This window comes from Oncorhynchus masou, chromosome 21, assembly GCF_036934945.1.
Source record: "Oncorhynchus masou masou isolate Uvic2021 chromosome 21, UVic_Omas_1.1, whole genome shotgun sequence".
Classification (NCBI taxonomy): domain Eukaryota; kingdom Metazoa; phylum Chordata; class Actinopteri; order Salmoniformes; family Salmonidae; genus Oncorhynchus; species Oncorhynchus masou.
Genome location: NC_088232.1, coordinates 30,587,645 through 30,615,386, shown reverse-complemented (window position 1 = coordinate 30,615,386; position 27,742 = coordinate 30,587,645). Strand labels below are relative to the sequence as shown.

At 44.5% G+C, this 27,742-nt stretch overlaps 1 protein-coding gene across 1 annotated transcript; it reads right to left on the bottom strand.

The window, feature by feature from the left end:
* Positions 1-38: 38 nt before the first annotated feature.
* LOC135508109 (1-phosphatidylinositol 4,5-bisphosphate phosphodiesterase beta-1-like) lies at positions 39-27,742 on the bottom strand. The gene is made up of 32 exons (XM_064928058.1): positions 27,372-27,742; positions 26,626-26,703; positions 26,092-26,160; positions 25,705-25,845; positions 25,501-25,580; positions 25,289-25,342; positions 24,955-25,030; positions 24,683-24,783; positions 24,359-24,522; positions 23,239-23,385; positions 19,846-20,003; positions 17,646-17,728; positions 17,457-17,541; positions 17,155-17,341; positions 16,906-16,979; positions 16,676-16,775; positions 16,073-16,157; positions 15,294-15,418; positions 15,038-15,192; positions 14,735-14,899; positions 14,364-14,463; positions 11,479-11,583; positions 11,158-11,270; positions 10,861-10,999; positions 10,649-10,702; positions 10,331-10,547; positions 9,940-10,099; positions 9,796-9,872; positions 9,587-9,676; positions 9,375-9,432; positions 9,141-9,227; positions 39-2,226 (listed from the first exon to the last, which is right to left on the bottom strand). Exons 1-32 carry the CDS (start codon positions 27,468-27,470, stop codon positions 2,053-2,055), a joined length of 3,600 nt encoding a protein of 1,199 aa, XP_064784130.1. The 5' UTR covers positions 27,471-27,742; the 3' UTR covers positions 39-2,052.

Here is a 27,742-nt window from a genome sequence, read left to right as displayed (position 1 = left end):
TGCTTTTAACAAAAGAAAATACACACATCTCATTTCAGAATAAATATTTTAGTCATAAATGTGGTTCAAGTATAATCACAAAAACAAGGGGCAAATCATTACTGAGAGCTAAGGCTCTATACAAGTGAGAACTTTTAAAGTTAAACATATCAACAAATAATTCTTACTAGTAACATACTTACTAGTAACACCCAACATATTTTACTTATCTTATCATTATTGAATATAGTACCACAATCAAACAAATGCAACTATATACAAATACACCCAATACAATTATATACATCAGAAATATTAATATAATTACCCGAAACATGTATTCAAAAAGAGACTTAAACCCCGTTTGTAATTCCATAACATGTTGAGAAATGTAGGTTTTCATAGGGATTCATGTAATTTTATTGATCCAAACTTAATAAAACTTCATTTTTTGTAATTACTATGGTATACTTGGCCTATAGTTGTTTTATCAAAACATACATCCAACCCCAGAAAAATAGTCAAACATATTTTATGATGCTTAAAGTGCAATATTTAAAATAAGGGGTTTCACAAATTCTGGGCAAAGCACATACACAGGACAAATGCCCTCACCTTAACCCAGGCACACACTCCCCAAACATTAACAGTATTCAAGATAATGTCATAAAAGTAAAACAAATACAAATAAATAACCAAACAAAAATGTACTTAGTCTGTTGCAACACATTGTTGGTCCCCTGTGAAACCGCTTCTTCAATATTTGTTGGATCTGACATTTTATTTGGTTATTTTACACTACATCAGGAGTAAGACATGAGTTAGGGGTGGAAATGGTTTGGGATATAATTGTATTAAATATAATTTAACATAAACTAAAATTAAACTAAGTCATTAATTATGATTGAACCAGTACATCCTTGTTAATAACCATATAATAGTACATTTGAAACATTCAATAAAAATACTGCATAAAGTCATGCATCCCTGAAACTGTAAGGAACCACAACAATCAACAGCTCATTATTTTTAATGTCATTAGCAAAATTTCTGTATATAAAACTCTCTAAAAGCATTAATATCAAGTAGAAAACAATTAAACAAACCTTTTCAGCAGCAACGTCTTTCAAGAGAAAAGCACAGACAGCCAGGAGTTTTGCAAAGAGAAGCAAATGGTCTACATTTCAGTGCAAATAGAAATTCAGCAAAAAGCCTCTCCCTTGTCCACTGACTACCACAACCCCATGACCAGATAAGAATCACATGCGGTCAGAACAACAGGACCGTGTCTGAGGTCAAGATGTGGTCAGTAGAATAATAACGTGCTTTGCTTGGCCTCATGCAACACACTCTGCTCGGCCACTAGGCCTACTTATGAGTCCTCTATGGCAGGAGAGCACAATGTAGCAGTGTTAGTATATTGTATATCAAATCTCAACTATCAAAAAGTTATGGTTAATATGCCGCAGATAACATGACAATACACATTGTCCCGGACTACCTGTAGAGTGCATCACTAAACCAGCATTCATTAAGAAGAAAAGCTCTCTCTCTCTCTGGCAGAACCTCAATTGGTTTTGCTCGACTCCTCATGTCCTCTCCTCCATCCACTGCTTGCCTGCTTTTGAAAAAGATCAAAGGTAATCGAGGAGCAGAGGCGAGGAGAGGAAATGTGGAAACAAATCCACTTGTATGAAATGAGACTCTCCTTCCCCACTTTAGCATTATCAGGCAAATTATATTTACAGGGGTGGAATCCCAAAATAAATGTGATAAAAACAAATGTAGCTTGTTGTGCAACACATTTTATAGATAAAATATGTTCATGCTTTTCTCCTTTGACAAAACAACAGCTGATTCAAAGGGGGTGTGGCACATTTTTAAACACTTCTGCGCTAGCCGTCAGGAGGATACTCTTGTGCATCCTCTGCCAAAGTAGGTAATTGAGGAGGTGAGCATACTTCTCCATTCGCCTACTAACGAATTGACACTCTCCTCGACCATGCAACCACTCATTGTTTTCCTGGTTACAGAGTAGGAGTATGAAAAGGATGGACTTTTTCCCATTCTCCCTCACTCCCTTCGGTCCTCATCTAGTTCCTCCTCAGAGAGCGTGTCATGAGGGGTGGAGGGGCGGGAAACGACATGACCTTTTACCCCTCCTTTTCTGTTCTGCAAGAAGTCCTGGATCTCCCCCGGCAACAGGCGGAACTTCTCCTGGTACTCCGCCTCCACCGCACCCTGCAGCTGGGGTCAGAAGTCAGGGGTTAGAGTTAGGTTTATGTTTGAGGTTTATGGTAATCCAAGGTGGCGCAGCAGTAAGACGTGTTTATTTTCGTCCCATGTAAATATTGTCTTTGCGGGGGTTTTTGTATACATTTCAATCTCTTTTTTCAATTTTTGAAATAAATATACATTCCTGCAACCCGCCTCACCCAATGTGGTACGGTTCAGCTATTTTTTTTATAGACGTTAATAACTGGAACCTCCATCATTAGTTAGTCAGCTAATTACTAGCTATTTAGTCATTGTTAGCCTCTGCTAGCGGTCTTTACCTTTGGCTCGGACTCCTGCAGCTTTAGTCTGGATAGCCCGGATAGTACCTGCCAGTCTGCACAGCACGAAACCAGCCCTGAGCATATCGTTACTGTTTTTTTTCCACTACATCACCGGATTCCTGCCGCAAGCTCTGGACCATTACAATGGATCTTCGCAGCTAGCTAGTGGCTACCGAGGAGCTATTGTGGCTAACGCCCTTGTCCAGAAGCATGCACCATTTAGCCCTGAGCTAAGCCCATCACCCGGCTAGTAAACAAAGTACACCAACTACAGCACTTCCCTTGCCAATTGGTCTGGACTCTTTGTCGACACGGAGCCCCGCCGAACCATCACTACTGGTCTGCTGATGTAACTTGGCCGATGTGCTCTCAACCGGCCTCTGCGTTGTGGATGTTTGGTGATGATCCATCTGCTAGCCCCGGCCTGCTAGCTCCCTGAACACTTTGTCTCCCACTCGCTCAACGTGGTAATCAACTACCGAACGGTTCCCTGTTTCATCTCGTGCTGCTCATTGGACCCTATGATCACTCGGCTACACAACCAATGCCTGCTGGACTGTCCATTAACACGGTACTTCATTTTGTTTATCTGTCTGCCCCAGCCTCAAACTCAGGCCCTGTGTGTAGCTAACTGACCCTCTCTGCCCATTCATCGCTATAAACCCATCGTTGTTGTCCTAGCTTTTGTACCTGTTGTTGTCTCACCCGATGTTGTCTTAGCTCTCCCAATCAACACCTGTGATTGCTTATGCCTTTCTCTAATGTCAATATGCCTGTTGTTTAGGGCAGCTCTCATTGTTTTGTGCCCTGGACACCATATGTGAATTGATTGCCCCCCATCTATCGTCAGAGTTCGTCCTGCTAGGTGACCTAAATTGGGATATACTTAGCACCCCGGCCGTCCTACAATCTAAGCTAGATGCCCTCAATCTCACACAAATTATCAAGAAACCTACAAGGTACAACCCCAAATCCGTAAACATGGGCACCCTCATAGATATCATCCTGACCAACTTTCCCTCTAAATACACCTCTGCTGTTTTCAACCAGGATCTCAGTGATCACAGCCTCATTACCTGCATCCGTTATCGGTCCGCGGTCAAACGACCACCCCTCATCACTGTCAAACACTCCTTAAAACACTTCAATGAGCAGGCCTTTCTAATCAACCTGGCCCGGGTATCCTGGAAGGATATTGACCTCATCCCGTCAGTAGAGGATGCCTGGTTGTTCTTTAAAAGTGCTTTCCTCACCATCTTAAATAAGCATGCCCCTTTCAAAAAATGTAGAACTAAGTACAGATACAGCCCTTGGTTCACGCCAGACTTGACTGCCCTTGACCAGCACAAAAACACCCTGTGGCGGACTGCACTAGCTTTGAATAGTCCCTGCAATATGCAACTGTTCAGGGAAGTCAGGAACCAATACACACAGTCAGTTAGGAAAGCAAAGGCTAGCTTTTTCAAACAGAAATTTGCATCCTGCAGCATTAATTCCAAAAAGTTTTGGGACGCAGTAAAGTCCATGGAGAATAAGAGCATCTCCTACCCAGCTGCCCACTGCACTGAGACTAGAAAATGTTGTCACCACTGATAAATCCACAATAATTGAGAATTTCAATAAGCATTTCTCTACGGCTGGCCACGCTTTCCATCTGGCTACCCCAACCCCGGCCAACAGCTCTGCACCCCCCGCAGCAACTGGCCCAAGCCCCCCCCGCTTCTCCTTCACCCAAATCCAGACAGCTGATGTTCTGAAAGAACTGCAAAATCTGGATCCCTACAAATCAGCAGGGCTAGACAATCTGGACCCTCTCTTCCTAAAATTATCTGCCGCAATTGTTGCAACCCCTATTACTCATATCATCTGAGATTCCTAAAGTTTGGAAAGCGGCCGTGGTCATCCCCTTCTTCAAAGGGGGAGACACTCTAGACCCAAACTGTTACAGACCTATATCCATCCTGCCCTGCCTTTTTAAAGTCTTCGAAAGCCAAGTGAACAAACAGATCACCGACCAATTAGAATCACACCGTAACTTCTCCGCTATGCAATCTGGTTTCTGAGCTGGTCACGGGTACACCTCATCCATGCTCAAGTTCCTAAACGATATCATAACCACCATCGATAAAAGACAGTACTGTGCAGCCGTCTTCATTGACCTGGCCAAGGCTTTCGACTCTGTCAATCACCGCATTCTTATCGGCAGACGCAACAGCCTTGGTTTCTCTAATGACTTCCTCGCCTGGTTCACTAACTACTTCTCAGATAGAGTTCAGTGTGTCAAATCGGAGGGCCTGTTGTCCGGACCTCTGGCAGTCCCTATGGGGGTGCCATAGGGTTCAATTCTTGGGCCGACTCTTTTCTCTGTATATATCAATGATGTCGCTATTGCTGCGGGTGATTCTTTGATCCACCTCTATGCAGACGACATCATTCTGTATACATCTGGCCCTTGTTTGGACACGAGCTTCAACGCCATACAACACTCCTTCCGTGGCCTCCAACTGCTCTTAAATGCTAGTAAAATGAAATGCATGCTCTTCAACCAATCGCTGCCCGCACCTGCCCACCCGACTAGCATCACTACTCTGGACGGTTCCAACTTAGAATATGTGGACAACTATAAATACCTAGGTATCTGGCTAGACTGTAAACTCTCCTTCCAGACTCACATTAAGCATCTCCAATCCAAAGTTAAATCTAGACTCAGCTTCCTATTTCACAACAAAGCCTCCTTCACTCATGCTGCCGAACATACCCTTGTAAAACTGACCATCCTACCGATCCTTGACTTTGGTGATGTCATTTGCAAAATAGCCTCCAACACTCTACTCAGCAAATTGGATGCAGTCTATCACAGTGTCATCCGTTTTGTCACCAAAGCCCCATATACTACCAACCACTGTGACCTGTATGCTCTCGTTGGCTGGTCCTCGCTACATATTCGTCGCCAAACTCACTGGCTCCAGGTCATCTATAAATCTTTGCTAGGTAAAGCTCCGCCTTATCTAAGCTCACTGGTCACCATAGCAACACCCACCCGTAGCACACGTTCCAGCAGGTATATCTCACTGGTCACCCCCAAAGCCAACACCTCTTTTGGCCGCCTTTCCTTTCAGTTCTCTGCTGCCAATGACTGGAACAAATTGCAAAAATCACTGAAGTTGGAGACTTCTATCTCCCTCACTAACTCTAAGCATCAGCTGTCAAAGCAAATCAAATCAAATCAAATTTTATTTGACACATACACATAGTTAGCAGATGTTAATGCGAGTGTAGCGAAATGCTTGTGCTTCTAGTTCTGACAATGCAGTAATAACCAACAAGTAATCTAACTAACAATTCCAAAACTACTGTCTTATACACAGTGTAAGGGGATAAAGAATATGTACATAAAGATATATGAATGAGTGATGGTACAGAGCAGCATAGGCAAGATACAGTAGATGGTATCGAGTACAGTATATACATATGAGATGAGTATGTAAACAAAGTGGCATAGTTAAAGTGGCTAGTGATACATGTATTACATAAGGATGCAGTAGATGATATAGAGTACAGTATATACGTATACATATGAGATGAATAATGTAGGGTATGTAAACATTATATTAGGTAGCATTGTTTAAAGTGGCTAGTGATATATTTTACATCATTTCCCATCAATTCCCATTATTAAAGTGGCTGGAGTTGAGTCAGTGTGCTGGCAACAGCCACTCAATGTTAGTGGTTGCTGTTTAACAGTCTGATGGCCTTGAGATAGAAGCTGTTTTTCAGTCTCTCGGTCCCAGCTTTGATGCACCTGTACTGACCTCGCCTTCTGGATGATAGCGGGGTGAACAGGTAGTGGCTCGGGTGGTTGTTGTCCTTGATGATCTTTATGGCCTTCCTGTAACATCGGGTGGTGTAGGTGTCCTGGAGGGCAGGTAGTTTGCCCCCGGTGATGCATTGTGCAGACCTCACTACCCTCTGGAGAGCCTTACGGTTGTGGGCTGAGCAGTTGCCGTACCAGGCGGTGATACAGCCCGCCAGGATGCTCTCGATTGTGCATCTGTAGAAGTTTGTGAGTGCTTTTGGTGACAAGCCGAATTTCTTCAGCCTCCTGAGGTTGAAGAGGCACTGCTGCGACTTCTTCACGATGCTGTCTATGTGAGTGGACCAATTCAGTTTGTCTGTGATGTGTATGCCGAGGAACTTAAAACTGACTACCCTCTCCACTACTGTTCCATCGATGTGGATAGGGGGGTGTTCCCTCTGCTGTTTCCTGAAGTCCACAATCATCTCCTTAGTTTTGTTGACGTTGAGTGTGAGGTTATTTTCCTGACACCACACTCCGAGGGCCCTCACCTCCTCCCTGTAGGCCGTCTCGTCGTTGTTGGTAATCAAGCCTACCACTTTTGTGTCGTCCGCAAACTTGATGATTGAGTTGGAGGCGTGCGTGGCCACGCAGTCGTGGGTGAACAGGGAGTACAGGAGAGGGCTCAGAACGCACCCTTGTGGGGCCCCAGTGTTGAGGATCAGCGGGGTGGAGATGTTGTTGCCTACCCTCACCACCTGGGGGCGGCCCGTCAGGAAGTACAGTACCCAGTTGCACAGGGCGGGGTCGAGACCCAGGGTCTCAAGCTTGATGACGAGCTTGGAGGGTACTATGGTGTTAAATGCTGAGTTGTAGTCGAGGAACAGCATTCTTACATAGGTATTCCTCTTGTCCAGATGGGTTAGGGCAGTGTGCAGACCCTGCCACATACCTCTTGTGTCTGAGCCGTTGAATTGAGATTCTACTTTGTCTCTATACTGACGCTTAGCTTGTTTGATAGCCTTGCGGAGGGAATAGCTGCACTGTTTGTATTCGGTCATGTTACCAGTCACCTTGCCCTGATTAAAAGCAGTGGTTCGCGCTTTCAGTTTCACGAGAATGCTGCCATCAATTCCCGGTTTCTGGTTAGGGAATGTTTTAATCATTGCTATGGGAACGACATCTTCAACGCACGTTCGAACACCGAATCAGCGTATTCGTCAATGTTGTTGTCTGACGCAATACGAAACATATCCCAGTCCACGTGACGGAAGCAGTCTTGGAGTGTGGAATCAGCTTGGTCGGACCAGCGTTGGACAGACCTCAGCGTGGGAGCTTCTTGTTTTAGTTTCTGTCTGTAGGCAGGGATCAGCAAAATGGAGTCGTGGTCAGCTTTTCCGAAAGGAGGGCGGGGCAGGGCCTTATATGCGTCGCGGAAGTTAGAATAACAATGATCCAAGGTTTTGCCAGCCCTGGTTGCGCAATCGATATGCTGATACAATTTAGGGAGTCTTGTTTTCAGATTAGCCTTGTTAAGATTCCCAGCTACAATGAATGCAGCCTCAGGATGTATGGATTCCAGTTTGCAAAGAGTCAAATAAAGTTCGTTCAGAGCCATCGATGTGTCTGCTTGGGGGGGAATATATACGGCTGTGACTATAATCGAAGAGAATTCTCTTGGTAGATAATGCAGTCGACATTTGATTGTGAGGAATTCTAAATCAGGATTTGAGTTCCTGTATGTTTCTGTGATCACACCACGCCTCGTTAGCCATAAGGCATACGCCCCCACCCCTCTTCTTACCAGAAAGATGTTTGTTTCTGTCTGCGCGATGCGTGGAGAAACGCGCTGACTGCACCGCCTCCGATAGCGTCTCTCCAGTGAGCCATGTTTCCGTGAAGCAAAGAACGTTACAGTCTCTGATGTCCCTCTGGAATGCTACCCTTGCTCGGATTTCATCAACCTTGTTGTTAAGAGACTGGACATTGGCGAGAAGAATGCTAGGGAGTGGTGCACGATGTGCCCGTCTCCGGAGTCTGACCAGAAGACCGCCTCGTTTCCCTCTTTTACGGAGTCGTTTTTTTAGGTCGCCGGCTGGGATCCATTCCGTTGTCCTGGTTGAAAGGCAGAACACAGGATCCGCTTCGCGAAAGTCATATTCTTGGTCGTACTGATGGTGAGTTGACGCTGATCTTATATTCAGTAGTTCTTCTCGACTGTATGTAATGAAACCTAAGATGACCTGGGGTACTAATGTAAGAAATAACACGTACAAAAACAAAAACCTGCATAGTTTCCTAGGAACGCGAAGCGAGGCGGCCATTTCTGTCGGCGCCGGAAGTAGTTTACCAATCACTGCAGCTGTACACAGCCCATCTGTAAATAGCCCATCCAACCAGCCAACTACCTACCTCATCACCATATTTGTTTTTGTTTTTCTGCTTTTTTGCACACCAGTATTTTTACTTGCATATCCTCATCTGCACATCTATCACTCCAGTGTAAATTGCTAAATTGTAATTACTTCGCCACTATTGGCCTATTTATTGCCTTACCTCCTTACTTAATTTGCACACACTGCATACAGATTTTTCCATTGTGTTATTGACTGTCTGATTGTTTATCCCATGTGTAACTCTGTGTTGTTTTTGTCACACTGCTTTGCTTTATCTTGGCCAGGTCGCAGTTATAAATGAGAACTTGTTCTCAACTGGCCTACCTGGTTAAATAAAGGTTAAATAAATACATAAATAAATAAGGGCTACGGGGTTAAAGGTTAGAGGTCATGGGTTAGTTGGGCTGTCACCTTTGGTTTTTCATCCAGAATCTGCTGCTGGATGCCTTTGTGCTGCTCCACCAGTCTCTCTTGACGTTTTGACTGGGCGTCCTCCAGCTAGAGCAGAGAATAGAGAGGTTACCTTCAGTGAATAGACCACTCGATCGTGGACTTCTCAGGAAAATAACAGTACTTGACGTCACGCAGATGATTCACCAACAAGAGTTTTGAGTGATGTCTGTCCCCAAACCCTTTCATCCTCACCCTCTTGATGTTCTGTACCACTTCATTCACATATGATTTGTTGATCTCCAACTTCTCCCTGACAACAGAAGAAGAAATACAATCATACACATAGGCTGTATTTCTATCTCTCTGTCTCTCTCACACACAACACAGACAGACAGACAGACAGACAGACAGACAGACAGACAGACAGACAGACAGACAGACAGACAGACAGAGTTCCCTCTTACTCTTCAGCCAAGTGCTTCTCTTTCGTCATTGCTTCTTTGATTTTCTCTGTTCTCCTCTTTTCCATTTTCTTTTTCAGGTCTTTCTTTTCTCTACAACGGTGGAGCATAACAAATGAGATATTTTATAGAATTGTTTACAATTATGTCTTTATAATACACTCACTTTACATCTCTGTTAAACTGACGTCTCACAGTCATGTCAAACTCACTTGTCACAGATGTCTTTTAATTTCTTCATCTGGTTGTTCTGGCTTTCCTCAGTCACCGTAGTCAGTTTCTCCATCAGCTGCAATAGTGGTGAGTATTAGAATGTACAGTTATATAATGTATTAATGTGTGTGTGTGTGTGTTACCTGTTTGATATGTTCTCTTTTGAGGTATTTCTCGCTGTAGTATTGTTCCTGCCTCAGCTCCAGTAGCTGTTGCTGTTGTTGTTCTCTCAGCTCCCCCAGTTGGTCCTCTCCCTCCTCATCAAACTGCTTCAGTTCAGCCTCCCCTCCAGGCGTCAAACTTCTACAACACACACATGCGCGCGCACACACACACACACACACACACACACACACACACACACACACACACACACACACACACACACACACACACACACACACACACACACACACACACACACACACACACACACAAAAGGGACATGAGTCAGGGTTAGGGACAACGCACACATTCACACACAATGCAACACTCTACCTTACTCCACCCCCCCCCCCCCTCCACCCTACCTACCTTGTCTTACCCTGTTGCTTAGTCTTCAGTAGAGCGTTGTGTCTGCGTGTGTGTTGGTTCTTAGCCTGGTTGTATTTGGTGGTATGTTCCTTCACCATCTCCAAAGTCTTCTTCTGGTGTCTCTTCACCACATCCTTCATCTCCCTGTAGTGTCTTTTCTGCTCCCGCATGATCAGCTTCTGTTGCCTGAGCTCCTCTAGTGTGGCCGCCTCCATATCTGAACCGGCAGAGACCACACAGTCGAGCACATAGACTACACACCACAGCCACACTGTCTTATACTGACCACACACAATCCCGCCCCCTGATCCCTCTGACCTATCAGAACGCTCTGCACCATGTCTTCAGTCTTCAACGCTGGTTTGGCTGGTTCTGACAAGACAACAAAAACACTATTATTGATTGGCGGCACACCATTTAAATGGGAAAATTAATTAATGTCAATACATCTGCGGTGACATTGTAGCAGTCTTGGGTGTGACTTTGGCAGATAGAAGTTGGTTGGTCAGGAGTCAGAAGTCCAGGGTTACCTGTGGCTGCAGGCTGAGGTGTGTTAGTAGGAGTTCTGGGTGTGACGGTAGGGCTGGGGCTGAGACCGTTCTCCAGAGGAGCAGTACGTAGGTTTGCTTTTGGCTCAGCGGGCCCTGGCTGATCAGCATTAGCCTCAACCTTTATAACACAAAAGCATCAACAACATTTAACATTACAATCAACACCAGCAACAACAGCAATGTAACAGTATTTCTAAATGCATGTGTATCAAGGAGAGCCCGTTTTTACTGTCGATAACCCTCTTTTGACCACAAAACCCTAGTTTGACCACAAACCTCTTTGCTGGTCTCCTCCTCCCCTTCCTCTAGGGTGAGAGCAGCCAGCTGCTGGGACCGCTGCTCCAGGAGATTCACATACCGGATGGGGTTAGACAGCGCCTCGATCACATCTACACACACAAACACACACATACACACACACACACATTAGGGATTAGCCTTGATGCAATGTGGGCAAGCTGAAGAAAAAGACTACTTCTCTGAGGCCAGATATTCCTGCCACACATGCACGTGTTCCTTACCACTGATGACTAAGCTGGTACTCAGTTTATACAGAGACCTCCAGGTCTAATAGACATTGTTGTACACCAAACCTACCTGCAAAGGTGTCTGGGACATAATCCTTCACTTCAATGTAGACAAACACAGCAGGCAGAATCAGAGACTGGTTCTTCTCATTCCTCAAGCCAATGTAGCGATAACCTGAGACAGACAGAACATAGTTAATAACCTGAGGACAGGAGAGGAAAACAGAGGACAATAAGGACTACAGAGAGAAAGAAACACAAAACTGTGTTTACTGTTTACAGGTAAATATAATGTTGTTCCTGTTCCCAAGAAAGCTAAGGTAACTGAGCTAAACGACTACCGCCCCCGTAGCACTCACTTCCGTCATCATGAAGTGCTTTGAGAGACTAGTCAAGGACTATATCACCTCCACCCTACCTGACACCCTAGACACACTTTGCTTACCGCCCCAATAGGTCCACAGACGATGCAATCGCAATCACACTGCACACTGCCCTAACCCATCTGGACAAGAGGAATACCTATGTAAGAATGCTGTTCATCGACTACAACTCAGCATTTAACATCATAGTACCCTCCAAACTCATCATTAAGCACAAGACCCTGGGTCTCGACCCCGCCCTGTGCAACTGGGTCCTGGACTTCCTGATGGGCCGCCCCCAGGTGGTGAGGGTAGGAAACAACATTTCCACCCCGCTGATCCTCAACACTGGGGCCCCACAGGGGTGCGTTCTCGGCCCTCTCCTGTACCCCTTGTTCACCCATGACTGCGTGGCCATGCACGCCTCCAACTCAATCATCAAGTTTGCAGACGACACTGCAGTGGTAGGCTTGATTACCAATGTTGGGTTCTTATTTTTCAGAGTAAAGCTGTAACCAAGTTGAATCATTCCCAAAGGTTCTGTACAGCTGTAATCAGACAGCAAACATTTCAGACATCACAGTTATATACATCCTACTTAAGACACTCCCTCTCTCCATCCATAGTTTATGCCCAAGAGAAAGAAGGTAACCAGATACTAACCCTGATTACTCCCTTAAGGGGAACTGACCTCACGCCTCACCTTCCTGATCTCAACCCCTCCTTCACCTAATCCACAGATATCTGTCTTCCCTATATCAACACATTGCTCTTCTCTCCTCCATCAAACACATTCCAAAGCCTTCTGGGTCGCTACAGATTATTTCTATTCAAGACTTCGTCTCTATCATTTATTTAATATCTCAATGTTCAAAGTTTAGCAGACTCCAACACCAAAACCGACGAGACGGCCCACAGGGAGGAGGTGAGGGCCCTCGGAGTGTGGTGTCAGGAAAATAACCTCACACTCAATATCAACAAAACAAAGGATATGATCGTGGACTTCAGGACACAGCAGAGGGAGCACCCCACTATCCACATTGACGGGACAGTAGTAGAGAAGTTGGAAAGTTTTAATTAAGTTCCTCGGCGTACACATCATGAACAAACTGAAATAGTCCACCCACACAGACAGTGTGGTGAAGAAGGTGCAGCAGCGCCTCTTCAACCTCAGGAGGCTGAAGAAATTTGGCTTGTCACCAAAAACACTCACAAACTTCTACAGATGCACAATCGAGAGCATCCTGTCGTGCTGTATCACCGCCTGGTACGGCAACTGCTCCGCCCACAACCATAAGGCTCTCCAGAGGGTAGTGAGGTCTGCACAACGCATCACCGGGGGCAAACTACCTGCCCTCCAGGACACCTACACCACCCAATGTCACAGGAAGGCCAAAAAGATCATCAAGGACAACAACCACCCGAGCCACTGCCTGTTCACCCCGCTATCATCCAGAAGGCGAGGTCAGTACAGGTGCATCAAAGCGGGGACTGAGAGACTAAAAAACAGCTTCTATCTCAAGGCCATCAGACAGCCATCACTAACATTGGATGGCTGCTACTAACACACTGACTCATCTCTAGCCACTTTAATAATGGAAAATTGGATGTAATAAATGTGTCACGAGCCACTTTAAACAATGCCACTTTATATAATGTTTACATACCCTAAATTACTCATCTCATATGTATATAGTGTACTCTATACCATCTACTGCATCTTGCCTATGCTGTTCGGCCATCGCTCATCCATATATTTTTATGTACATATTCTTATGCATTCCTTTACACTTGTGTGTATAAGGTAGTTCCTTTATATCCTTCCTGTTTGGCCCTGTCCGGGGTTGTCATCGGATGGAGCCACAGTGTCTCCTGACCCCTCCTGTCTCAGCCTCCAGTATTTATGCTGCAGTAGTTTATGTGTCGGGGGGCTAGGGTCAGTTTGTTATATCTGGAGTACTTCTCCTGTCCTATCCGGTGTCCTGTGTGAATTTAAGTATGCTCTCTCTAATTCTCTCTTTCTCTCTTTCTTTCTCTCTCTCGGAGGACCTGATCCCTAGGACCATGCCTCAGGACTACCTGACACGATGACTCCTTGCTGTCCCCAGTCCACCTGGCCGTGCTGCTGCTCCAGTTTTAACTGTTCTGCCTGTGATTAATATTATTTGACCATGCTGGTCATTTATGAACATTTGAACATCTTGGCCATGTTCTGTTATAATCTCCACCCGGCACAGCCAGAAGAGGACTGGCCACCCCACATTACCTGGTTCCTCTCTAGCTTTCTTCCTAGGTTTTGGCCTTTCTAGGGAGTTTTTCCTTGCCACCGTGCTTCTACACCTGCATTGCTTGCTGTTTGGTATTTTTAGGCTGGGTTTCTGTACAGCACTTTAAGATATCAGCTGATGTATGAAGGGCTATATAAATAAATTTGATTTGATTTGATTTAGTTGTTGTGAAATTGTTAGATTACTTGTTCGATATTACTGCATGGTCGGAACTAGAAGCACAAGCATTTCGCTACACTCGCATTACCATCTGCTAACCATGTGTATGTGACAAATACAATTTGATTTGATTTGATTTGATTTACCGGGCCGTATGGCTGGCACAGGGATAATACGGTGACCTATGAACTTTCCTCCTTCCTCAAATGCAGCAATCCTCAGAGAGGCCAATGTCGGGAGAACTACCTACAAAAACACAATTAGACACAGTCATACATTGATATACTTTAATATTATACACATTTATACAGTTAAAATAATACAGTTTTACACAGTTAAACTGTTACACTTCAATATTATATGCTACCTATGATTATACAGTTTGCCTGAATCCTGAAGATTTGAGTTAGCTCTCTGAGCTAATGCCTAGGCTTTAGCTCAGAGGGCTAACACAGTCCGGTCTTATGGCATTTAGGGCACCTGGGTTCAAACCCAGTTGGTCATACTGTTGTCTCACCTTCTTGAAGATGATTGGGTCCTCGTCCCAGACAGGGTTGATAGCGTTGCTTTGGGATGTCTTGGTCTTCAGGGCTTTTCTCCTGGTGTCCACAGGAAGACCAAACATGTCGAGCTCTACATACACACCTACCTTCTTGTCGCTCAGAAACTGGCCTGATATTATCTGTAGGAGAGAGACGCTCAGATTAAATGGGCTAATCTTATATCCACACTTTAGTCTAAACTACAGTAACTGGTTAACCTTGACAGACATTGTGTTGGTTGGGTTATGGTTATGGTTAGAGTATTCTGTAACTTCTACCTTGACCTTGACTGTGTTAGCCACAATGCCGTCCACAGTGCTCTCAGCGAACGGGTCAAAGTGTTTGTCTGGTCGTCTCATGAACTCTGGTTTCAGTCTGTAGCCACTCTTCCCATTGTACTCATACATGCCCAGGTTCAACTGCATAGACAGATCTGAGAGAGAGAGGGATAAAGAAAGAGAGAGAGACAGAGGTCATGGGGAGGTCAGAGGTTAAGAGAGGTCAGGGGTCACAGGTCAAGTAGGCAGGCCTCACCTATAGTTTGGAAGTTGAGCGCCACCAGCTGGCAGCCAGCGTTCCAGAAGAGTTGTGGCATGTAGTTGGAAGAGTCCACCCTAGTGCCTTTAGGGTAGATACGACTCAACTGCTGCTTGTTATATCTGAGAGGACATGTTAAAGACATGACATTACATTATAGTAAGAACACTCCACCCGGCACAGCCAGAAGAGGACTGGCCACCCCTGGTTCCTCTCTAGGTTTCTTCCTAGATTGCTGCCTTTCTAGGGAGTTTTTCCTAGCCACTGTGCTTCTACGTCTGAATTGTTTGCTGTTTGGGGTTTTAGGGCGGGGTTCTGTATAGCACTTTGTGACATCGGCAGATGTAAAAAGGGCTTTATAAATACATTTGATTGATTGATTGATCTTAGAACCAACAAGGGTTATTTGACTGTCCCCTAGAAGAACCCTTTGAAGAACCCATTTTGGTTCCAGATAGGACCTGTTTGGTTCCCATGTAGAAGCCTTTCCACATAGGGGTTCTACATGGAACCCAAAAGGGGTCCTCCTATGGGAACAGCCACAGAACCCTTTTGGAACCCTTTTTCTAAGAGTGTAGAGTAGGGCCTGTATATTAGTCAACTGCATTGATGAGACTTAACTGCTGCTAATCTTCAATGGAATTAGCTACAATAGAGAGCAAAGCAAACCCTTAGGAGGGAAGTAATCAACCACACTATAAACTAATACTGAAGAAGAGTTAGGGTTCTGGGTTATTGTTGGGGTTATTTAGAGGGTAGCTGAATCTTAAGGATACTCCACAAACTCCACGGGCGACTTGGTGAGGTGCTCCAGAGCTTTAGTCTCCACAAATGATGACATTTGATAGCTACGATTAACCTCTGGGGAAAGAACATAATGGTTTATTATGCATTTGTGTGTTTATGCGCTCATATGTGTGTTTACACTGAGTATACAAAACATTAAGAACACCTGCTCTTTCCATGACATAGACTGACCAATTGAATCCAGGTGAAAGCTATGATCCCTTACTGATGTCACTTGTTAAATCCACTTCAAATCAGTGTAGATGGAGTGGAGGAGACAGGTTAAAGAAGGATTTTTAAGCCTTTTGACAATTGAAGGTGAGTGGGCAAGACAACACATTTAAGTGCATTTGAATAGGGTATGATAGTAGATGCCAGGCGCACTGGTTTGTGTCAAGAACTGCAACGGTGCTGTTTTTTTTACACTCAACAGTTTCCCGTGTGTATCAAGAATGGTCCACCACCCGAAGGACAACCAGCCAACTTGACACAACATTGGGAAGCATTGGAATCAACATGGGCCAACATGTGTTCCATGTGAATGTGTTCCTAATGTTTGGTATACTCCGTGTATATGCAGTGAGCCAGCATACTTTTGGACGCCTCGAAGGAGTTAAACTTGGTGGGCTGGACGTAGTTGACCAGAGTGGACATCTCCTCTGTGGCTACAGCCTCCCGCTCCTCTGCTGTCCCCTGGAGACAAAGTCATCACATAACAGGCAGCCATGTTACCCTAACCCTGACACTCCCCTCTAATATACATCAGCAGTGTTAAAGGGTAACCAAGTAACCATGGTAGGAGAGTACAAGCTACTGAACTCACCTCATCTGATGTCTTCTTACAGTCATCGTCATCATCATCATCGTCATCGTCATCGTCTTCAGCCTCTATTTCTCCTGAAAGAATGTTTACATTTTCATATACTCTAAAAGTGTTTTTGTTGTTGTTGTCATCTCTCATAAAAAGCTTCTAGAGAGCCTCACCAGCTGTGATAGTGATGAAGACGATGAACATGATTATTATTATTATCATAATGTTTATGCATTAGAGCACACTTGCAGACAGCCTCACCTTCTGTAATGTTGCTAGGAGACGAGGGTTCATCTGTTGCCTGTTCTGCTGCTACGCTCTGGTTGGTTGGGTGCTCTGCCATTCTCTTGTTGCCATGGGCAGCCGAGGGCTTGTGGGATTTCTTGTTCTTAATGAGGATCTTACCTATCAGCTCCTGAGGACTTGGCAGGGGTACCCCAGACTCCAGCTAACACATACACAAACAAACAGACACACACGCACAGGCAACGCACACACATATCAGTTTACATGCAAGCAAGAGTGTGTGTGTGGTGGGGGGGGGGTGTGTCCTAGAAACTTACAGGATATTTCTCCAGTGGGTCAATCAGTAGTGCATCTCCAAAAATCGACCTACAATATTCTGCCATCTTGGCTTGTTGCTTTGGGCTGTTAGGATTAGAGGTCAGGGGTCAGGATTAAAGAGCAGTTCACCAAATATTTTCTAATATATTCGCCTATTAATATATATATATATATATGTGTTCACTCACGAGTCCACATGGTTTTCGAAGGACAGGATGACAGGAAAAGGAGAGGTTTTGAAAGCACACTCAGCGATGGCCTCAATCACCTCCTGTAGAGTAAAAGGAGAAGTTATAATAGTTGGTTATTTTATTACACATATATACACTGAGTGTACAAAACATTAGGTGTGTCAAGAACTGCAACGCTCGAGTGTGTCAAGAACTGCAACGCAGCTGGGTTTTTCACGCTCAACAGTTTCCTGTGTTTCAAGAATAGTCCACCATCCAATGGACATCCAGCCAATGGCAGGCCAGTGGTCAAAAAAGGGGTAATTGATGACAGAAGAAAAAGGAGGCTGACATGAATTGTGCAGAGTAACAGATGGGCAACAGTTGGTCAACTGACAGTACAACATTCGTGCCCAAAGACCCAGAAAAGAATGCACAACTCATCGTACATTGACACACATGGGGGTATGGCAGCCAACGACCTTATAGAGATCCACTTCTTTTAGCAAAAAAACAAGAAACTGCTATTGCAGTGGGCTAAGGAACGAAAACACTTGGCACTGGAGAATTTGAAAAACATTGCCTGGTCTGGTGAATCCTGGTTCCTGCTGTTTCACGCTGATGGGAGGACGAGGGTATGAAGAAAACCACATGAGTACATGCATCTATCCAGTGGTGGAAAAAGTACCCACTTATCACACTTGAGTAAAAGTAAAGATACCTTAATATAAAATGACTCAAGTAAAAGTCAAAGTCACTCAGTAAAATACTACTTGAGTAAAAGTCTAAAAGTATTTGGTTTCAAATATACTTAAGTATCAAAAGTAAATGTAATTGCTACAATATACCTAAGTATGAAAAGTAAAAGTAAAAATATAAATAATTTCATATTCCTTATATTAAGCAAACCATACAGCATAATTTTCTTGTTTATTTTACTTTACAAATAGCCAGGGCATTCTCCAACACTAACACATCATTTACAAATGAAGCATATGTTTAGTGAGTCCGTCAGATCAGAGGAGGTAGGGATGACATGGGATGTTCTCTTGATAAGTATGTGAATTTGACAATTTTCCTGTCCTGCTGTCACGACTTCCGCCGAAGTCGGCTCCTTGTTCAGGCAGCGTTCGGCGGTCGACGTCACCGGCTTTCTAGCCATCGCCGCTCCATTTTTCATGTATCCATTTGTTTTGTCTTGTTCCCTGCATACCTATTTTTCATTCCCCAATCAATTCATATGTATTTATTCCTCTGTTCCCCATCATGTCTTTGTGTAGGATTGTTTGTGTTACGTGTATTTTGATATTGTGAATATTGTTACGCACATTACTTTTTGTCTATGTTCCGTGTTTTGAGCACATTTGATGTATTTTGTGCTGTCATTTTTGACCGGAATAAAAAGTGTGCCTGTTCACTACACTCTGCTCTCCTGCACCTGACTTCGCCTCCAATACACACTCCCAACACCTGCTAAGCATTCAAAATGTAACGAGTACTTTTGGGTGTCAGGGAAAATGTATGGAGTAAAAAGTACATTATTTTCTTTAGGAATGTAGTAAAAGTAAAAGTTGTCAAAAATAGAAATAGTAAAGTACAGATACCCCAAAAAAACTACTTAAGTAGTACTTTAAAATATTTTTACACTACTGCATCTATCACGCACCGTGTCAACATTGAAGGCAGGTTGTGGTGGTGTTTTCAAGGCACAAAGTGGAGCAATGTTTGAATGCCCCAGGATATCATTGCCATTTTTACATCATTTAGCAGACGCTTTTCTCCAGAGCAACTTACAGTAGTGAGTACATACATTTTAATTATTTTTCACACTGGTCTCCCGTGGGTATCACACCCACAACCCTGGTGTTGCAAGCACCATGCCCAACGAACTGAGCCACACATTGCCAATCAGGTGCATCCCTTCATGGCAGCACTGTATCCATCTATGAAAATATTTTTCCAGCAGGATAATGCCCAATGACACAAAGCTAGGATTGTCCAGGAATGGTTCCACAAACATGATAGTATTCAAGTTACTGCAGTGGCCTGCCACTGTCCGATATAGACTATACCGTTTTAGAAGCAGAGACAAGGCGGAGACTAATGTAGCCTTGACACAGACGAATGGAGTTAGCCTTGATGCAGGAGATTTCAGAGCATGTGTGTTTGTGTGTGTGCGTGCGTGCGTGCGAGCGAGTGGCGTGCGACATGCGTGTACCTTAAAGCAGATCTCCGAGGTCATGGTGAAGCCGTGTGTGATGACTGGTTCCTCCTCTGTGGTCCGTCCTTTCCAACAGTCTAACTCCACACACCGACAGCCTGCCAACATCACTTGACGGTACATCTCCACTGACGAACTACCTGCCAGCTGCCCCGCTACACACACACACACATACACACACATATTTATCAATATATATAGGCCTACACAGATTAGATTTGTGCGAGTCAACAAATAATAGGTGTGTGTGTGTGTGTGTGTGTGTGTGTGTGTGTGTGTGTGTGTGTGTGTGTGTGTGTGTGTGTGTGTGTGTGTGTGCGTGTGTGTGTGTGTGTGTGTGTGTGATGCAAGGTTCAGCTGTTTGTTCTCAAGATGGGAGAACCTTCCAGAAGGACAACAATTTCTGCAGCACTCCACTAATCAGGACTTTAAGGTAGAGTGGCCAGACGGAAGCCACTTCTCAGTAAAAGCACATGACAGCCCACTTGGAGTTTGCCAAAAGGCACCTAAAGGACTCGTAGACAAGATTCTCTGGTCCGATGAAACCAACATTGAACTTCTTTGGCCTGAATGCCAACGTCACATCTGGAGGAAACCAGGTACCGCTCATCACCTGGCCAATACCATCCCTACAGTGAAGTGGTGGTGGCAGCATCATGCTGTGTAGATGTTGTTCAGCAGCAGGGACTGGGAGACTAGTCAGGATTGAATGAAAGATGAACGGAGGAAAGTACAGAGAGATCCTTGATGAAAACCTGCTCCAGAGAACTCAGACTGAGGCGAAGGTTCACCTTCTAACAGGACAACGACCCTAAACACACAGCCAAGACAACGCAGGAGTGGCTTCTGAATGTCATTGAGTGGCCCTGCCAGAGCCCGGACTTGAATCTGATCAAACATCTCTGGAGAGACCTGAAAAATATGTGCAGCGATGGTCCCCTTCCAACCTGACAAAGCTAGAAAGGATCTGCAGAGAAGAATAGGAGAAACTCCCCAGATGTGCCATGCATAGAGTCATACCCAAGAAGACATGAGGCTATGATCACTGCCAAAGGTGCTTCAACAAAGTACTGAGTAAAGGGTCTGAATACCTTTGTAAATCTGATATTTCAATTATGTATTTTTTTAAATTTGCAAAAACATCTAAAAATGTGTTTTTGCTTTGTCATTATGGGGTATTGTGTGTACTGTAGATTGATGATTTTAAAAAACGTCAATTTAATCCATTTTAGAATAAGGCTGTCAGATAACAAACTACTTTCTGAATGCACTGAAGATATGTTTCCAGTTATAATTTATATTTGTTCATCAACTTATCTATGATTACATACATGCACCTTCTCCTCTGTCATTATGTTTCCCTAGAAGACTAAAGAAACCCTTGCTCACCAGAATAATGTCTTAAATCAATAGAATTAATGCTTCATTCTAGTTGACATCGGTAAAGTTTTCTCTGTCATCTCTGCTTCTTTGCAGAGCAAAGACATTTGGGGACCTGGGAGAAAATTCAATAACTCAACAACAAAAACCAGGAAAGATTTTCTATGCAAAATGTCCTAATGACATCAGTTTGACCGGTTTTAAGGAAATAGAAAGCTATGAAACGACCCAAGATGTTTCTGATAAGATTTCAGTTTGGCTTGGATGTGTCACATATACTCCCTCTTTGGCTCTAGGTCACCAGACTGCTGATTATTACGCACATCTGTCACTATCGTCACGCGCACCAGCCCTTATTGACACCCACCTGGATTCCATTACCTCCTTGATTACCTGCCCTATTTATGTCACTCCCTTTGGTTCCTTCCCCAGGCGTTATTGTTTCTGTTTCATGTCTGTGTGCTGTTTGTGTTTCTTGTTTTGTATTATATTGTGTTCCGTTTAGCCTGAAGCATAGGCTCCTGCGCTTCAGGCTGCTAGTCAAGTTCCTGTGCCCCTATGGAGGCGACAGATCCGCTCCTGATCCCCGGAACGTCCCTCAGGTCGGCATCCTGCGGCTGGAGCCACGCGTCGGAGAGGGGGTGCTGTATCGTCTGCGCCTTCTTTTGCACTCTAGGTCGCCGGGCTCCTGCGCCCCAGCCGCCTCAACAGGTTCCCACGCTTCGGGAACCTTCCCTCTCTGGCCTCTAGGTCACCAGAATGCTGATTATGCACACCTGTCACCATCGTCACGCCCACCAGCACTTATTGACACCCACCTGGACTCCATTACCTCCTTGATTACCTGCCCTATTTATGTCACTCCCTTTGGTTCCTTCCCCAGGCGTTATTGTTTTTGTTTCATGTCTATGTGCTGTTCTTGTTGTGTATTATGTACCGTTTATATATTAAATATTCACTCCCTGTACTTGCTTCCTGACTCTCAGCATACATCGTTACAGGATGCATATCAGCTTTTAAGATGCTGATTAAAAATAGCTATACAGACAGTATCTAACTTCGCATTCTCTCAGGATGCAGAAATAAATCATCCAGGTCACCTGTGATACAAGTCAGTATTTATATTTGACATGCATCCATGTCTGAGGAAGTCGGGAGAAGACTTGGAAACCAGCCACTAGGGGCAACAGTAAGCACTGTTACGTTCAAGTAGATTCTGGTTTTGCTAGGGCGATGTGGACGGGAATGGCGGATGGGCGTAAGCATCTGTCTCTGATTCCAAAGGCTGCAAGTTGGAATCCAGCAATAAAAAGTTGTTTTGGACATTTTTGTTCCAAGCCTATCCCATACCTGAACTCTTACCTTAAACATTCTGAGTTAATGCCTAAACTTAACCTTAAACACTTGATGTTTGGAAGAACTTCAACATTTGACATTTGAGAAACATGGGTGAATATCTAATTCTGACTGTGAGAGCTGGTAGCAGCCAGCAAATAACATTTCTCCACTTCTGTTCCTGTCTTGTTACTCTCTATTTGTATAGCACCTCACAATCATAACACATAACAGAGCCTGGCACTGCTTTCATCCTCTTACCACTTCAAATCTTTCCCAAACATTAATTTTCTTGCCCTCTCTTCTCTTTATTTTTAACTCCATTTCACAGCTTTTCTTTTATTGAATTACACTCGAGACTGTCATTTTGTCCTCTGTGGATCTACATGAACTTGTTCTGCCCGTTCCCAAAAGCATTTTGTGATTGGTATAAAGGCTATTTGGTGTGCATAGGCTACAGTTAGGCCCTAAAGCGTAGGCTTACGCACGAATGCCAGATAACCTAAAATAATGAGAGAAAAACCTCAAAGTAGCCTATAAATATAAATTGCACAAGAATTATAAATGTATGATACAGTACATTATGGATTGAAGGTATTGTGTTCTCTTTATTCAACCCACCCACCCCTCAACCACACAATATTTCATGACCCTAAATCACTAATGTGTGTGTACCTGTGAGGTAGGTGTTATGTGAGGAGTTGATGAAGTAGTGAGACAGAGGGAAGGTCATGTCTTCGGACTGGTCCAGCTTCTCAGGTGGAATCACTCCGTTCTCATCAGACACTAGGTACTTGCTGAGCCCCTCCAACGTGATCAGGCCTACAGAACATACAGGCACAAAGTAGAAACTTTTAGAAACTTGCTAATTTATTACGGAAGCCACTCCTCAGTAAAAAACACATGACAGCCTGCTTGGTGTTTGCCAAAAGGCACCTAAAGGACTCTCAGACCATGAGAAACAAGATTCTCTTGTCTGATGAAACTAAGATTCAACTCATTTGCCTGAATGCCAAGTGTCACGTCTGGAGGAAACCTGGCACCATCCCAACGGTGAAGCATGATGGTGGCAGCATCATGCTGTGGGGATGTTTTTCAGCGGCAGGGACTGGAAGACTTGTCAGGATCGAGGGACAGGGAGATTCTAGATGAAAACCTGCTCTAGAGCGCTCAAGACCTCAGACTGGGGTGAAGGTTCACCTTCCCACAGGACAATGACCCTAAGCACATAGCCAAGACAACGCGGAAGTAGATTCAGGACAAGTCTCTGAATGTCCTTGAGTGGCCCAACCAGAGCCTGGACATGAACCTGATCGAACATCTCTGAAAAGACCTGAAAATAGCTGAGCAGCGGTGCTCCCCATCCAACCTGACTGAGTTTGAGGTGATCTGCAGAGAAGAATGGGCGAAACTCCCCAAATGCAGGTGTGCCAAACTTGTAGCGTCATACCCAAGACTCAAGGTTGTAATCGCTGCCAAAGGTGCTTCATAGTACTGTAAATGGTCTGAATACTTATGTACATGTGATATTTCCGTTATTTGTTTTTTTTTACAGTCCTATTTTTGCTTTGTCATTATGGGGTATTGTGTTGAGATTGATGAGGGCAAAAAACTGTAATGGTAAGACTGTAACGTAACAAATGTTGAAAAAGTAAAGGGGTCTGAATAATTTCCGAATGCACTGTATATACACAAAGACACTCATATCTCACACACACAAGTATGCATACATGCATGCACGCAAGCTTACACGTAGGCACAAACGCATGCACACAAAACACACACTCACACACACCTTGTTTGAGCAGGCTGTGGTTGAGTTCATATTTCTCCATCAGGGTCTGTGTCTGAGAGGGTCTGAGAGGAGGATACAGAATCTCATTCAGACGAGGATCTCTCTGCCTCTCATTAATGAACTCTGTCATCTGATCCACCGACAGGTAAGCACCCTTAGCACCTCTACAGAAAGAGAGAGAGAAATAGTCAGGAATTAGTGACTGTACATAGTGCTGAGAGAAGACTGAGCTGAGTTCTGGCTGAACAGCAGAGGATCGGAGAGGAAGGATCAGAAAGGGTCAGGGTTTAGAGCTGGGTACCAGGAGGTAGTATCAGTACTTACTGCTGAGAGAAAACTGAGCTGAGTTCTGGCCGAGGACAGAGGTGGGAGAGGAAAGATCTGTAAAGGTCAGGGGTGAAGTCCTCAAGGGGAATAGAGTCACTCTGCAGAGGAGCACAAATACCACTGAGATGATTCAGGTTTCAAGAAGTGGTCATTTAAATAGTTGGCTTGTGTGTGAGAGGAAATAACTACCAGTTAAAATACCACCACTACCAGCTTTTATGTTGTATAGTTTGTTATATTATATAGTATTCCATAGTTATAATCTATACCCGTCCAAATGGTAGGTTGCAGTGTTCCAAAGCCGTCTCCACCCTCTTTTTGTCCGCTGAGAACATGCGGACGATGCTGGATAAAAGGGGCAGGACATGCACAATATAAACCAATCACAGGATTCACAGGGAGTTAATCAGCAGACACGGGAGTGACAATTTGTGTTCGAAGGGATGGGCCCTGAGAAAAGCGCTGCACAGATTCACTAATCTTGACCCCATAATGAGTAGTTATTTGGGATACCAGGTAATTTATATAGATCAGTGATTCTGCACAACACCTTGCTCAGGACGAACCCCTAAAATGATTGTTGAACCAATGGGATTCACTCACTTCTTCACTGGGATCCGCCCCTCTGAGTTTGGCTGCAGGGTCAGTCTGACATACCTGTTAGAGAAAGATTAGGAAAAAGGGAGACAGGAATAAACACACCTCTGTCACACCAACATTCCCAGTGATCTCCATTGCTATCACAGATCTGTCTGGCACCCGCCTTTCCTTTTTAAATGCCGTAAAGATTTAATCAATTTTCCTGATAGACTCACGCTTTCTCCAGACTTGTTTCTCTGTTCATGTTGTGACTCAACAGGTTGGAGGCCAGAGAGAACAGCTCCTCAGCCCACTCCTATTCAACACAGAGACAAAGAGAGGAACAGTGTGTGTGTGTGTGTGTGTGTGTGTGTGTGTGTGTGTGTGTGTGTGTGTGTGTGTGTGTGTGTGTGTGTGTGTGTGTGTGTGTGTGTGCATACTGTGGCCTCCTCCTCTTGCAGGGCCATGAAGTTGAGGTATGTGATGTTGACCATGTCCGGTCCTGTGACTATGGTCAACAAACGATTCTCTATACGGCCAACTAGGTTCCCCACATCAAGCAGCTCACGCAGCTTCGCCTCCTAGAGAGGACAAAGGGTCAGAGTTTAGAGGTTAGAGGTCAAGGTCACAGGTTAGACCAGGGGTGTCAGCTCCAATCCTCAAAATGTATTTTCATTTCAACATGGTACATCATTGATCAGTGTTACTGATTAGTATTGCTGATTGGCTAGGGAATCAGACTATGAATCAAAGGCAGTGATGAAAACCAACAGGAGCCTGGTTTGACATGCTTGGGTCAAGATTCAGAGGTCCTGGGGATCAAGTACCTTTGGTGTTTTGGTGCTCTTCCCTGTTCTGGCATCCTTTATATGGGTGATGTCTAACAACTCTGTCTCCTGTAGGAGAGATAGAAGGGAGAAAGACAGAGAGAAAAAAGGATAGAGAGATAATGAGGGAGGGAGTAAAGACATGAGAGAAGGAGTGTTAAAATATTCATCACTTACTCACTCACTCACTCAAAAACATACACACACACACACACACACACACACACACACACACACACACACACACACACACACACACACACACACACACACACACACACACACACACACACACACACACACACACACACACACACACACACACACACACACACAGGGGGACTAAGCCCCAGCAGGAAGCAGAATACACAGTGGGAGTCCCAAAGTGAGAGACAGCATGGCGTCTCCCCCACTTAGCTCCTGTGTGTGTGTGTGTGTGTGTGTGTGTGTGTGTGTGTGTGTGTGTGTGTGTGTGTGTGTGTGTGTGTGTGTGTGTGTGTGTGTGTGTATGTGTGTGTGTGTGTGTGTGTGTACCTTGTTCTGGTCAGTCCAGTGAAGGAAGTATCCATGTGGATCCACAGTCAGGGTGATGGGAGTCACTGTTGAGAGATCCTGACCACATGGAGACAGAGATTAGCACACACACACACACACACACTTGACATTGTTTGTTGTGATTATGCATGTAATGTGGTTGTGAATATGTTGTATCGTGTGTGTGTGTGTGTGTGTGTGTGTGTGTGTGTGTGCGTGCATGCGTGCGTGCGTATGTTAGAAGCTGAGTCGGGTTTGACTAAGGCGTTGCATAAGCATGAATCACTTCGGTCCCAAATTACCTCTTTACTTAGAAATATATACTGACACACACACGTACGCACCAATGCACACACACACTCTCTCTCCCTCTATCTATCTCTCTCTTTTATGTGGTGGAACATTTCGGCTAACCGAGGAGGGATTTTAACCATGGCAGTTACCATAGCAACATGCCAGCACATTTCTCTGTATCCTTGCTCTGTGCTTAAAATCTTCAACATACCAACACACATTCTTGCAAACACGTGCACGTACACACACGTACACACACACGTACATGTACACACACACACGCACACGCACACACACACACACACACACACACATTACAACATATTTGCAACCACATTACATGTGTAATCACAACCACAAACATCAAGTGTGTGCACATTTTCATCTTAAATGTCTAGCACTTATCATTCCTAAAAGGAGTGTTAACAACACACTCACTCACTGATACTCACATCGTCCCATTTCATGAAGCGGCTGCCATTCTGCAGAGTATCGGGGACGGTCGGGGGTTTAAGCTTCAGAGCATGTGTCCCTGGCTGAGCCCCTGCCATGGTACACACACACCTTCAACCAGGAGCGCGGGAAGTCCTCTTTCCCTTTCCGTTTATACTCTTTCTCCTCTCCTGTCTTGCTCTCCTCTTCTCTCCTCTTTAGTCAGTAGACTGAGAGGGTTGGATGATAATGATCTGGTATTTACATCACTGAAACAAGCTGCATATCCATCTACAATCAACGGTGTCTTTTGCCCTGTCTAGTCAGTTCTGTAGAATCAACAGTATACTCCTCTTTAGTATAATGCGTCCTACTGTACTAGCTGACTGTC

Bases quoted from the DNA above. Each gene is read 5' to 3' on its own strand.
- LOC135508109 (XM_064928058.1), bottom strand. From the start codon at position 27,470: ATGGCAGGGGCTCAGCCAGGGACACATGCTCTGAAGCTTAAACCCCCG. The intron at 25,031-25,288 runs GTGAGTGAATCC...CCTTTTATCCAG, and splicing joins GGGCGGATCCCAGTGAAGAA to CATCGTCCGCATGTTCTCAG. The intron at 17,729-19,845 runs GTACACGCATGT...TTTACTCTACAG, and splicing joins CCTCGGAGATCTGCTTTAAG to GAGGTGATTGAGGCCATCGC.